Genomic DNA, 14731 nt, shown 5'->3' with positions numbered 1-14731 from the left:
ATATAAATAAAATAAACCAAATAAATAGGCCTATATACAATACACGATAGTAATACATACATTTATGTTACTTAGGGAAAGTGGTCAACGTATTTCAACTGGTTTAATTAGTCCGATAACATATAAAACTTAAATTACATTCTCGCCCAATAAATCTTCACCATGCACTCACATCATCGTTGACATGTTTCCAGACCGATCTCCATAATGAGGCAGATCATACATTACATCCCAGCCTCGATTTGGATGCAGTGGATTGGATGTCAGAAACATAATATGGCTTTTAATGAACGAGATCTAAACACAGTCCCCAACAATCATTCCCACTTACACAAGTGTGTGTACGCCTGCAACCGTGGACCTCCGATTGTCCCTCTTTTTGTTGTACTCGGTGAACTTTTTTGCAACAGCTCCCGTTGGTCTTGTACGTTTTCGCAACTGTGTACCTTCCCGAATCGTGGACTCTATTGTCCTCTTTTGTTATTGGGCTCCCGGTTTGTATGTGTATACATTTCTCATGTTCACTCTCATTTTATCACATCTACTTACTCAAACCGCCAGTCAGCAATCACTCTTCACCCCATCGTCCTTGCGGTAGGTTTGTATTAGACAGGATCGGTGAGGCAAACAAAAAACATCGTATAATTTTAGTCTAAAGACTCACTGATAATGAAGTTCATACTAAACCATTTTGTGAGTAAAAGTCAAAAACCACCACCCCCCCCCCCGAAAATGGGGTTAATTTGGTTGTTACAATCAAAATTGAGGAAAATGTATTTACTTGCTGTACAATTTGTTCACTATACATTCTGCTGACTCATAACGAATTCAGCCCGAATGTTAACATGTTGTTATTTATAGTAATTGGGCAAAAGCATGAACACTGCGACTTGTTTTGCCAGCTCGACATATCCTGTATGTACCTCCAAACGCTCCACAAACACCAAACCTTTGATTTCAAAACCATCTCATCTCAACAAATTATAAAGTGTTTTTGTCATTAATCATGATAATTCGGTCTTGTTTTACGTTGATTGTCCTCTCGAATATATGTGACTATAGATAAACAGGCATGAAAACGAGGGAAACTAAACACTAATAAAACTGAGACTGAGGAGAAAAAGAGAGATCGTCAATGTAAGCCTTACTCCAGAACAAAAGACCGAAGGCTGAGCTGTGACAGTTGCAGTTTAAGATGGGTTAATAGAATACAACAAAACTGAAGAAATGGTGGCGAAAAAGATTAAAGGAGATGTGACCAAAAACTTGGAACAGAGAAGAAAGAAAAAGTGTTAAAAATAAAAAAACAAAAAAAAAAACATAATAATAATAATAACAACGGAAGTCAATACTGAGGTGTTTTGCGCAACCGCCGATCAACTATTTTTGCAACCAAAGCTTGTTTCCAATATTTGTTTAATATTTGTTGAACAGTTGATTAAGTTAAAACACAACTATTGTATTTGTTCAAGTTTTTGGTGATGGCATTTCTAAAAAGACGTCTTCTCAAATAAACTCTAACTGTGCTTCTTGGTTGAACACAATCCCTGGTCTCCGCGGGTTTGAGACTTTAGAGTTAAGTGTAAACTTCCTGTCAACTTTTAACCTTGTATATCTTAAGCTCAAAGCCACCATCAGTACCTACTGGGGATACTTCTGCTCAGGGATAACGATCTTGCTTCAAACATGGAGGAAAGGTTTAAAGGCTCTAGACGGTATTGGTATTTACTCAAAATAACTGCTAGCAAAAACACTTTGGTAACAAGCAATGGAGAGCTAGCTGTTGATAATCTAAAACAAACGGCTCCCTCTGAAGTAACGTAGTTTTCGAGAAAGAATTAATTTCTCATTAAAATATTTGGATTGAACTCTAGACCTCAGCTGATGAGGTTTCCAATTCAAGCAACTGAAAGCACACAACTTGTGCAACAAGGGTGTCTTTTCTTACAAATATTCTTTCCCAACTTCGACGACCAATTGAGTTCAAATTTCCACAGGTTTGTTATTGTAATAATGCATATGTTGAGATTCACCAAGTGAGAAGACTGGTCTTTGACAATTACCAAATGTGTCCAGTGCCTTTAAATGGGAGGAGATCGCACGTGTTGTCACGACATTAATGAGATCTTATCATTGAAGCACTACGCAGAAAACATAGATAAATCAGATTAAGAGGTTATTTAAGTCCGTACACACTAACACGATTAGGCGCGACTACGTTCCAGAGTTTCTTGATTTAAACAATTTGATTTTACGTTACGGTTACAAAAAGAAGTATGTTTCACGGAACAACAACGATGTAATTGATTTCTGCCTGTTTTTCCTAAAATGATATATCGAGTGCTGGAAGGGTGAGACTACCAGTCGTTTGAAAAGGAGAACCGTTGCTTTAAGGGAAACATTGCCTTGGATCTGTCGAGTTGGTCAACGAAAAGTTTTTGAAACCTTTTGTTATGAAATGCTTATTTTGTTTTAAAGGTAGAATATATAATGATCCACACAGGTATACCGCGAAATTGCATGGTCTTCCTTATACGTCGTGAACTAACACGGTACGCCATTGGAGTCAAGTTTTTATAATAATAATAATATCGAAGTCTTATATAGCGCACGTATCTACCAAACAAGGTACTCAAGGCGCTGAGTATATACAAACTTTCAGAAAGATAGGTTATTGTAGTGATGATTTCTGAGACCCAGTTATTTAGCACCTTGTAAGGGGTTACAAGGTGCTACGGCGCATTAAGCAGCCACAACCAGGAACACCGGGGCGAACCCCTTCTCTTTTCGATAAGTGCACTGGGTTCTTTTACATGCGTTACACAACACATGGGACCAACGGCTTTTTGACTCCATAAAATAGCCGACCGAGTTAGTTGGCGAAGTAAGAACAAACAAAGTATTTGTTTTCGCTCCAAGCTCATTTCAAACAAAACTTTCTCGCCATTGTCTTCATCCATTTCCGCCCCATCCTTTCTGTTACTCTTTCTTATTAAGAATGACATCCATCCTTTCTCACTGTACCATTATAATACGCCCATCCTGCCCTAATATTATCATAGTGTTATATGTATGTATTCATATTACTATAAAAGGCCCCGTGTGTAAAATGAAATAAAACAAACAGCCTTGGTTGTCCAAATATTACACCTTCCACTATTTAAAACTTTATGTACATTTTCTACTCAATACGTGCGTCTTAGGTCGCACACAAATTATTACTTTAGGTGCAAAGGTGCGTCTGTGCAGTTGAATAATAATTACATGAAACATGAACTTCCGCTTTCTGATAAGTTTGGTTTCTATTTTAAAAGTACAACTGTACAGCTTAGTTATCTAAATTCAATCTTGACGACGTCGTGGCAATGTCGTCGTGAATACATTAGAATGGCGTCGTGGCAACGTCGGGGCGACGTTTCAACGACGTCTTGTAAAGACGTCTTATCGGGCTTGATGACGAGGTCACTTCTCAAGAAACAATACGTTGAACGTCGGCAACATTGCCAAACGATACTGCAATCAATTCTAAAATTGTCGGGGTTTCTTTTGGGTAGTTATTCCAGATGTTTGTTTTGTTAATGCAGCGTATCCGAAAACACAGATGCCTGTTCGAGGTTGATTCACGAAACACAGACGACTGTCTGGGGTTGAGACCAATCTTAGAGTAAGAGAATGAGAGTAGTACGTCAATGTGTTGATTGTCAGCTAGGCATGAGTTCTGATTCAGTGTAGGCATCTGACGTCATGCTCTTAAGCCTCGTCTGCCTCAGACTGGCCTGCCTTCGCGCTCTACTAGACCCACAATGCAACGTTTCCCTCATCCTAGTCCGGAAGTTATCCGAGAGAAACGCGTAGAGGAATGGATTGAGGGCGCTGTTCATGAAGTAAGCAAGATATGTGAAGGCCGTTAGTAGTGCACCAGGTACAGTCCTGTCATCGAAACCACCGAATAAACTCAAGACGAACACGAACTGCAGAGGGAACAGACAGACAGCGAAACACACTACCATGACGACCAGCAAACGGATGACTTTCCTCCGAGCAGCCATGACTGCCTCGGCGTTCCGTTTGCGCTTACTGGGCGTCTTTTTAAAACACTTTTGGGAGAGGGAGTGGCTGTTGCCACGGCCATAGGCAAGCGATGTCTGACCGCTGTTAGGTGCTGGTTCATATTTCCTATGAATCTGCCGCTTATCTCCTCCTTCTGTCTTACTCCCAAGACGTGATTTGACGCCCCCTTGTGTCCTCCCTGGTGTAAGATGCTGAGGACTTGGAATCTCTGGTTCTGTACTTGTTTTATCAATGCACGGTGTGGACTCATCGGTGTTGTCAGTTATAATCACATTGTTCAAGTTATCTGATCTTTTTTCTTCGTGATGGGAACCAACTCCATTGGACCCGTTCTCTGTGATCTTGATCTCGATTTTACTCGATTCTTCTGGTATCGATTTATCGACATTGGAACTCAGTATCACGTCATTACACGGCTTCCAGAGCACTGTCGTTGTAGTCGATTCCCGATCGTCGAATTCCACGAAGTTTTCATTTTCATTTTCATCCGGCTCAAACACAAAAAACGGACCTATCATTTCGGGGGCGTGTCTGCTCTTCCTTGGTGTTGTTTCGCAGCTACTAGGGCGAAGTAATGCTTCATGAGGAGTGTCTTCATTGTCGCTGTAAAGACAAGGAGTTTCCGGTGGTGGAGGCGACAACTGAGGACCGATGTGGATACGGAGGCCCTCGCGAAGGCCATCTACCGACAAAACTGGGGTTTTCTTGGTTTCTGCCAGACTCGATACAGCCTTGTTTCTTTTATAGGTAACTTTGAAATGTGATTTGGATTTCTCAGCGCCTTTGTGACTTTCAACCGGCATTGATGCAGTCAGTGGGTTACTTCCACTTCTACTACGCGCCCATAAACCCTGCCCTATCTTAGTGTACAACACCAGCATAATCATTAATGGCAATACATAGCAGACGATCACCATTACTATTCCCTGAGTTTGGGCGCCATTATCCAAAAAATGTCTTGATGGAGCGCAGAACGTTTCATTGTCACGGTACGGGACCAGTTCGTAGAATACGAACAGAGGAACGCTGAGTGTTATACTCAATAACCATATCACTATAACGACACCTATGAGGCGTTGTACTGTTAAAATCCGCTTCGTTTGAAATGGATACAAAATGGCGATGAAGCGCTCCATCGATATCACCGTCAACATAAAAACAGACGCTGTCGTCGTCATGGTGATAGCAGCCTTATGGGCCTTGCAGATGAAGACCCCCAATCTCCACGTATCCTGCGTGAACCACAATAGAGTTGGGATCACGCAGCACAGCGTCACCAAGAGGTCAGAAACGGCCAGGTTCAGGAGGAAAAAGTTGGTGACGGTGTGCATACTGCGGTTGCGCACAATGACGAAGACGACTAGGACGTTTCCCGCCAAGCTGACGATGAAGACGGACACGAAGGTCGCTATGAGAATCTCCTTGACGGGACTCACGGTGTACAGATCAATTTCGCCGTCGTTGTCGACGTCAGTGTCGCTGTTGTTCATGAATGCGGCCGATAGTCCTGGAAATAAAACGTACAGTTGAAAAATAAAATGAAAGAGTGTAATTTTGTTCTACATTTTGTCTACAGTCCATTTTAATGGACATCTTGGTACCCTGCACGTTTTGATCGACATACTGGTACCGTGCTTGTTCCGATCGACATAACTGGTACAGCGCGCGTTTTGATTGACAAAGCTGGTACACATCGATTTGATCGACGTATTGGTACACTGCACGTTTCGATCGACATGCCTGGTACCCAACACTTGTTCTGATCGACAGGTTGGTACCCCCTGCTGCTTGTTATAGTCTTGCCCAAATCAACTGACAACGGGGCACGTTGCCACCTTCGCCTGGGGCTGAAACAGTGTTGCCGTATAATTGGCAACCAGTACAACCCTGTGTTATCACTTCAGCTCACTTGGAAATAATTGTAAAAATAAAGGACATATACAATGTTCAGGGGTCTTACTTTAAAATGTTGGATCAAACCTAGTGTAAACAGTGCCCTGCCCAATCTCGGTAAAGATCAAACATAAATTCAGGTTTCAAATTTTCTCAAATATTATTGTTTTAAATAACCGGAGCAGAAAATTGTCTTAAGACAACCTTTCGAGAATAAATATTTGGTTTGCGGTAGCACCATGTGTGTATCTACTTGCCAGGTAGATTATGTTCTTTAGAGAGCATGTCTTGCTTTTATATTCTACTACCGCGAAGTAGATTTTTGGGAACTCAAGAGACTTCTTTTATTTAGTGACATTGTTTTTACTCATAAAAACATAGAGTACCTCAGCAAGAAATAATATTTCAAGGGAAGCTTTCTGCCATCACTATCTTCAAACCGTTTAAGTTAAATGTAAATATGTGTACAATGCTTTACGTCGTACACAAAAAAGTCCCATATCACTTTAACTAATTCCATCGAAACGGGAGCCCGCTTTAATAGAACACAATGTTATCTGTTTACACAGTGAATGTTCAAATGACATTCTGTTTAAATATATCCAAATGCTGAGTGTATAGGTGAAACCCAATCTAGAGCATTTACGGTAAGCACATATGAGGTTTCAAGACTGAGGGGGCTGAACGCACATAATATCTGTTGGGTAGGTTTAGCATGCCCCTCATTAAATTGGCTCATGGAAGGTGACACTGAATCTGGAGTAGAGGTATAGGCAGGGAGACCCACGTTCATGTGAACAAAAGTGGGGCAAACGAATTACAGCTACCCTGTGAGAAGAACATGGAGAGTTTTAACTGATTTTATTTTCAAAGGACGGAAATTCTATTGTGACATTTTTATGACATCATGTCGGATGCATGAGTGAAGTTAATATGTTTTGATTAGTTGTCAGTGCCGTTATAAACTTCGTTAGGTAACGAACTGCATTCATTTTGACGAGGTTACGAATGAATTAAGAAATATCGCTGCTTGCACCTTGTGTATAATAATGCGCAGACAATTCTACTTTTGAGAATAGGAGTAAAGAAGCCTGCAGGGGGCCCAAAGAACGAACCCGCCCAAAGACAGGTCGAGTAGAGAAGTTCCAAGTTGAAAATGATTTGAATTTTACTTCAAAGTTTAAACAAAACCAAACCACAGAGTCAAGCACCCCCAAGGACGATCAGAGCAAACTGATCGAAATGTTGAGTTGTCATTTTTTGTCAACCACCTGTTTTTTCCAGAACCAACACTACTCATGTTGCTTTCACAAGTCTCTCTTGATTAAATAGAAGATACAAAAACTATTTCAACAACGCAATAACAATTTAAGGTGGTTACATTCAAACATTTGATAATCCACTTCGTCTTTTATATTTATAAACGGGCAATGCATTTTCATGGTATCGATAATTGCTTGTCCCATCATCTCGTTGCGAGTCTGTTGTTGAGTGCACATGTGATATAATTGGAAAAAAGAAATACATGACACACTTAACACAAAAATACGATGCATTCAAGCAAACTGGTGGTTTGAACACTTAGAAATAGTGGCTTTTTCTTTCCAACTTTTTCTAATTTCATCTCGCCACAGAAAATAAAAATCAATTACCTGAAAGCCCACACGGAGTTTATTACATTTGCGGAGCCTTTTCCGAGGCAGATATCAAGCATTGCAAGAGACTAACATGATTTCACACCTCCAATTTTAACTCGGTGACAAAAACATTAACAGTCCCACGAGAGAAATAAACAACTTTTTAGTTTCTATAATTTGATTACCAGGATTCAGTTTTTTAGCGGAGATTGAAAGCGTTAACACGTTCATGTTAGGATGTTTTTCTGTCACGTCGTAAAAGGCTTTCTGTAAAGTTTTATCCGTGTCTGTGCTTCTTCAGGCATGACATTAGAACTGAGGAGATAGAAAAACAAGAATAACAAAAAAAAAATCGATAACTCAGAAATGTTTAAACCTGCAGTGTGAACACTTTACAGAAGGTGTAAATTGTAGGATACGTAGATGTCATCTCAAGAATGCCGGGGTGTATTTGAAAACAACATAAAGTCTCCTTGATCTTGAGATATAAATATGCGAGCGATAGGATAACGGTGAGTCACAGAGGGCAACGATATAAGTGTTATTGAGAGACACACACGACACACACACAGTACTAAAAACATAACAGTGATAGATAAAACAAGGAAGGTAACACTTAAAGGCAGTGGACACTATTGGTAATTGTCAAAGACTAGTCTTCACAGTTGGTGTATCTCAACATATGCATAAAATAACAAAACTGTGAAAATTTGAGCTCAATCGGTCATCGAACTTGCAAGATAATAATGAAAGAAAAAAACACCCCTGTCACACGAAGTTGTGTGCGTTTAGATGATCGATTTCGAGACCTCAAGTTCTAAATCCGAGGTCTCGAAATCAAATTCGTGAAAAATTACTTCTTTCTCAAAAACTACGGCATTTCAGAGGGAGCCGTTTCTCACATTGTTTTATACCATCAACCTCTCCCCATTACTCGTCACCAAGAAAGGTTTTATGCTAATAAAGATTGTGAAAAATTACCAATAGTGTCCACTGCCTTTAAAGGCACTGTGAACACACTGTGGACACACTGTGGACACTATTGGTAATTCGTCAAATTAATTTTGAGCATAACAAACTACTTGGTAACGAGTAATGGAGAGAGCTGTGTAGCACCACCGGTGTTAAAACACAGTTCTAACACTGTTCTCAAAGAGGGCCCGGCAAAAACAAAACAAAACACAATACGGCAGAAAAGGGAGAAGAACCAAAACGCTGACAAGTCAAATCCCATGTGAAGCAACAGCAGCATTCTGTTGTGTTGAATTGGAAACTAAACAAAGCAAGGAGCACGAATAATGAAATGGAACTGGTCTGAGAGGTGAAAAACATTAATCCGTTCACAAGGGATTTAATTAAACGATTGTCATAAAATGGAACTGGTTTGAGAGGTGAAAAACATTAATCAGTACACAATGGAGTAACGATTGGCACATACAATTGTTTGACATGGTTGTTAACTATCGGGAGACCACTTAAAATGCTTTCCTAACATTTAAGGTTGTTATCAATTATCAATTAAACAACAGGTTCCAAACACTTCACTTCCTGTTTGGATTATCCAAAATCCCTGTTCTTTACCATCATCATCTTTAAACTCAGTTAATGTAAATTTGTGGGCATTGCGTTCTGTGTCCTACAACAACTACCCATACTCTTCAAACGAGTACTCTGCTAATAGTGTTTTAAACGTGAGCCCTCAACGTCTCAAGTAGAAACTGGATAGTTCTTGGTCTAGTTTCTTGAAGAGATTATGTCTCCTTCGGCGCTAAAGTGTTTAAAACATTTTTATGGAGAACGGCAACATAGAAACGAAGATGATCACGAAAGATGTGGAATGGTCCCCCGTGTCAAGGAAATGTTAAAATGTGAGTGATTAGGATCTGACAGTGAAGTGCTACATCTTAATCATTACTTATATCATAGTTGTCACGACTCTTGGGGATTTATGGTTTGGGCTACATGCAACAGTCACAATTAATTTCAGGAAAAATACAACAGCCGCGCACTACTTAAAGGGGCACACACCGAGGGTTGAATAAGGAGTGGTCTTTAAAGGGAACCAACCTTTAACCAAAGTGGCCGAGTTTTAACCGCTGTTGTCGACGTACGCAAAGAGCATTATGCATACGCCCTCAAAATTTCCATTTCAGAAAACAAACGACCCGGACTTTGAATACGTTGACACACTTTTGTAGGTTTGAACAATTTAAATAACATAAACAAAAACTGTAGCTTGACGCACGAATGACATGGATCGAGCTGCCCACACCAAGAGCAATCAAATCCTAAAAAGACACAGGAATTATGCCTTGCACATTATACTAAACGGTAAATATATAAATGTCAACCAATTCGGCACAGTTAGGCCTTATCAAACTGTTTTCAGCCCACATACTAAATGGGCTTTATACAATTACATTATAAACAACATATTTATTGTCCTATGACAAGAAATTTGTCGATGTTACGCTGAATAACAACAACTACAAACAAACAAAAACACTTTTAACATTTTACAAAACTGTACTATATAGAACAAAGCCTCGTAAATTATAGAACAATTTCGCAGACGTCTAAAAGCAATCTGCAAAAGCGAAACTGCACACGTAGTCCACGCTCTACGGAATAACATTTTAATCCCACAGGTGAGCAAATCCTTCATTTTTAGCTTTAAATTGCCTCATAATTTGATGGACAATACATCAGATACATGGAACGTGATTGTTAACACCGACATAAATGACATGTATGGCCTTGCTGCAATTATCCCTATAGGATAGTTACTTCATTTGCTTCAATATGATAGAATACTCTAAGGCAGTTGACGCCTAGGAAGCTTGTGGGAAAAATAGGCAACTGGACCAAAAAACATGGTCACAACAAAGAGACAATCAAAAAGGAGATTACGCTTGTTAACATCACGACTCAAAATAAGTAGGTAGGAAATCAGGTTACCGTCCCACAGGGAGGAAGTACACGTGAAGAAAGAACCGGAAACAGGTTGCGAGAGAAGCGGGGTGTTCCATTTATAAAAAAAACTGACTTTCTAATTATTTTACAATCGCAACCTTCGCATTTAAACATACCGCCTAGCTTCTATGACACCTTCGCCTCACAAAACATGTGAGATCCGAATCAGCTTTTTCTTTTTGTTTGACAATGAGAACGTGAGAGTCCATTCTGATTACGTTTTAGCGTCAATGGATTTCGTTTTCCCCATTTTCTATAGCAAAGAATGGGGCATCCTTGAATCTAACTTCGTTTACTAAACCGTATTATACTTTTTTTTCTTCTTCCGAAGACGGAACCTGTGATTGCTTGTGTTATTGTCAACACAGCCTGAAAGCTCACATTTGGTTCTGGATAATTGAGATGTCCTGCACGGCCGTTGACCGGGTCTGATTAACAAAGTACGTGTTATAATGCTCGTTTTGTAGATCGCTAAGAAAATAATTTGATCTTTCTGGCTCGAAGCGGTATCATGCAGTCACAATTCCAATCGTATATCTCACGAGCAGATCACACGATTCGAAATGTCAGGACGTTATATCTTACTTTTCAAGTTATAACTTGGGAATGATACCTTGCTGCCTATACTGGTATATCAGTAATCTGGTTTAATACATCGCGTGCTGGATACAAATTCGATTCCCGTGGTTTGCAAATAGGTAACACAATCAGTGACATTATTCTTGAAACGGGCGTACAATAATTACTAGCTTTCTGTCCCCCCCCACCCCTTCTGAAATTAACTTATCCCAACCCGTACCTGGGTTTAAGGGTATGGCAGTCTGACTTGGTTTGCCGGGATCAGATGCAATTGTGTCCGCCATGCAATACTGTCCGCTCCGGACACTTTTGCATTTGCAATCGTGTCCGGCGCAATGCAAAGACCGTCCAGTGAACGTGCACATGACTGTACATGTATGTGCGCGCGTAAGCGAGCGTGCATGAACTGAACCTACGTGTATGCAGCACGTATGATTGCAGCGAGTACCCAACGGCCGAACATTTCATGTCATTCTGACATGCATTTGGCTTATAAAATGGCGAACGTGTTCCGTCGACCAAGGGCGTTTAATTTACTGCAAGGACGGTTTTGCACGGGGGCGGACACAACTGCATATGCAAATAATATCCGTGCGGACACAATTGCATCATGCAGCAGCGTCCGGGCGGACACCATTGCATATGCAAAACCGTTCAGCGACCATGATTGCATTTGCAATCATGTCCTCCGGATAGTATTGCATATAGGACACAATTCATGCGACACCGGCAGATCACATAGTTATTCGCACGATTTGGATCCAAAGAGACGTGTGGTTTAGTTTGTTTCAAAATTTTAGTTTATTGCTTGGTTTATATCAGAAGTAAAAGTTTTACAGCCTTCAGAAGGCTGAATTCGGTCATATTTTCCTTAAATTAAGAATACTAAAACAACATTTACAATAAAACAAATTACACAATTTAAGATAACCGAAAAAATAGTTGCTTGGACGTGAAGGTAAAAAAAAAATCGCATTTTTGTGCCAGGCTCAGACGGTGGGCAGCACAATTTCTCGTTTGTACATGAGAGTTCCCCCTTTAAACTGTATCCAACCTCGATTTGACGCGTGTCAATCTAGGGATTTACATATTGACGTTTACACATCGATCGTGGTTCAAACCCAGTAATCAGCCACGTGGAGAACACTCTCTAACGATCAAGCACAACTTAATGCTGAAGCTCACTGGCGTCATTACTAATGCCAGAAAGTAGGACAAACAAACCAATATTGACTTTGAAAGACCATTTTAGTGGCTCAGTTTTTTTTTTCTTCATTATGATAATTCCTGCCAAGAGAGCTTGCACACTTGATACTTGATACAAGTACACTGTTCTTATTAAAGACACTGGACACTATTGGTAATTAATTGTCAAAGATCAGTCTTCTCACTTGGTGTATCTCAACATATGCATAAAATAACAAACCTGTGAATTTTTTTTAGCTCAATTGGTCGTCGAAGTTGCGAGATATTAATGAAAGAAAAAAACACCCTTGTCACACAAAGTTGTGTGCTTTCAGATGCTTGATTTCGAGACCTCAATCTTATTCTGAGGTCTCGAAATCAAATTATGTTGCAGCGATAGCATAAGATGATAACACCGTCGAGACTCAAACTACCTGTAACCATGGAGGAGTCGCTTCCTTCCTCCGTGCTTAGACATTGAATATATTTGTTTTTGGTTTACTGCCAAATACAACGCAGAAAAAACAGCTTTTATCCGGCTTACTCGTGTTATTTCAATTTAAAAAACCCAGACCGTGATTTTTATGAGGATTTTCGCAGAATCCCAAAAGACTGGTTTACGTAATTATATCGGAATATTATTCCCAAGTATCATCAGATTATTTTTGGGGCTAAACTCCAAATTCTCCCGTGTTTAGCCAAGCAGGTGATTTTCTCCGTGTGGGGGATGAATCGAGAAATATTCTTGGGGATATTATCTTGTTGACACCGATCCTTGCTCCCAGGGCAATGCTTCGTTAGCTACCCCTGGCTTTTATGCATCCAAACGACCGATGTTAACCTAGAATGACCACCCCTCCCACAAACCCAGCGGCATGATAACTTAAAGGCACTGAACACTTTTGGTAGTTGCTCAAAATTATTGTGAGCATAAAACTTACTTGGTAGCGAGCAATGGAGAGCTGCTTATAGTATAAAACATTGTGAGAAACAGCTCACGCTGTTTTTGAGAAAGAGGTAATTTCGCACTCAAATAATAAATTACTTCATGTGAGGCATTTTATTATGCAATTGAAAAGCATACACAGTAATGTAACAAGGGTATTATTTGTTTTGCTTTGAAATTTATTGTAAATTCGATGAGAAATTGAGTCAACATTTTCACTAACTTGTTATTTTGAACATACATGCATATTTTGAGATACACAAACGAGAACAATGGTCTCGACAATTACCAAAGGTGTCCAGTGCCTTTACAGCATACGCCGATCGGTTCTAAACACTGTTATCAATAGCTAGGGAGGTCGGTTAGTCTCCCCCTGTGTAGGGGATTACCTCCCCACCCAGGGGAAATCAACTGACGCCTGGAACTAGAAGGGGGTGAGAAACTGATAAGATAAGCGGGGACGAGAGGCTCCAGTGGGCCTTAGTTATATAGTTTAGCAGTCATTAGTTAAACGACGGCGGGGTAGGTTAGAGGGCTTTGAACACCGTAAGGGGAACAACAGTTTTACTGTAGAGGTTAAAAATCACAACATGCCGTGTTTTAAGGCACTCCACCTTTGGTAGTTGTCAAAAAAACAATTTTTTCTATGTGAAAGATTAAGCCATTATTATTGGTTTTTGAAGTCACGAGAAAAAGGGGAAAAAACGTAAACATCCTTATTTTATTTATTTATTTATTTTTTTTTTTAACTGTTTTTAAACATCGAATTTTGGACCAGCAGGATCAAAACCACTTGTTTCACATTCTTTTCAGAAACTATTGCATTTCAGGCACCAATGTCTCAAAGGTAGTAGTATGTAGTAACAAATCCTGACAATCTTAATGTCAAGCTGCGTGCAAATTTGTGATTTGTTTTTACATTTACTCCCATAAATGCTATGCACACGCTTTAGCAGTGGACACTATTGGTAATTACTCAAAATAACTTAAAAACCTTATACTTGGTAACTAGTAATGGGGAGAGGTTGATAGTATAAAACATTGTGAGAAACGGCTCCCTCTGAAGTAACGTAGTTTTCGAGAAAGTAGTATCTGTCCACGAACTTGATTTCAGGACCTCATATTCAGAATTTGAGGTCTCGAAATCAAGCACACGACTTCGTGACAAGGGTGACTGTGTTTTCTTTCGTTATTATCTCGCAACTTCGACGACCGACGGCGACTGAGCTCAAATTTTCACAAGTTTGTTATTTTATGCATAATTTTTTGTATGTTGAATTCCACCGAGTGAGAAGACTGGTCCTTGACAATTACAAATAGTGTCCAGTGTCTTTAAAGCCATTGGACCCTTTCGGTACAGAAAAAAAAAAAAGTTCACAGATTTACAAATAATTTACAGGGTTTACAGAAGGTAATGGTGAAAGACTTCTCTTGAAATATTAGTCCA

At 39.8% G+C, this 14731-nt stretch overlaps 1 protein-coding gene across 3 annotated transcripts in view; it reads right to left on the bottom strand.

Annotated features, from left to right (window-relative positions):
• Positions 1-2746: 2746 nt before the first annotated feature.
• The window catches only part of LOC139952315 (uncharacterized), a 70611-nt gene continuing 58626 nt past the window's right edge, over positions 2747-14731 (bottom strand). For all 3 annotated transcript variants that reach the window (XM_071951414.1, XM_071951416.1, XM_071951415.1), the window contains one exon: positions 2747-5578. In XM_071951414.1, coding sequence (XP_071807515.1) covers positions 3702-5578 — 1877 coding nt within the window. In that variant the 3' untranslated portion in view covers positions 2747-3701. The remainder of the gene's footprint in view (positions 5579-14731) is intronic.

Source organism: Asterias amurensis, chromosome 20 (genome assembly GCF_032118995.1).
Source record: "Asterias amurensis chromosome 20, ASM3211899v1".
Lineage (NCBI taxonomy): Eukaryota > Metazoa > Echinodermata > Asteroidea > Forcipulatida > Asteriidae > Asterias > Asterias amurensis.
The sequence above is the reverse complement of the archived record's forward strand: the minus strand, read 5'-3'. Positions and strand labels throughout refer to the sequence as shown.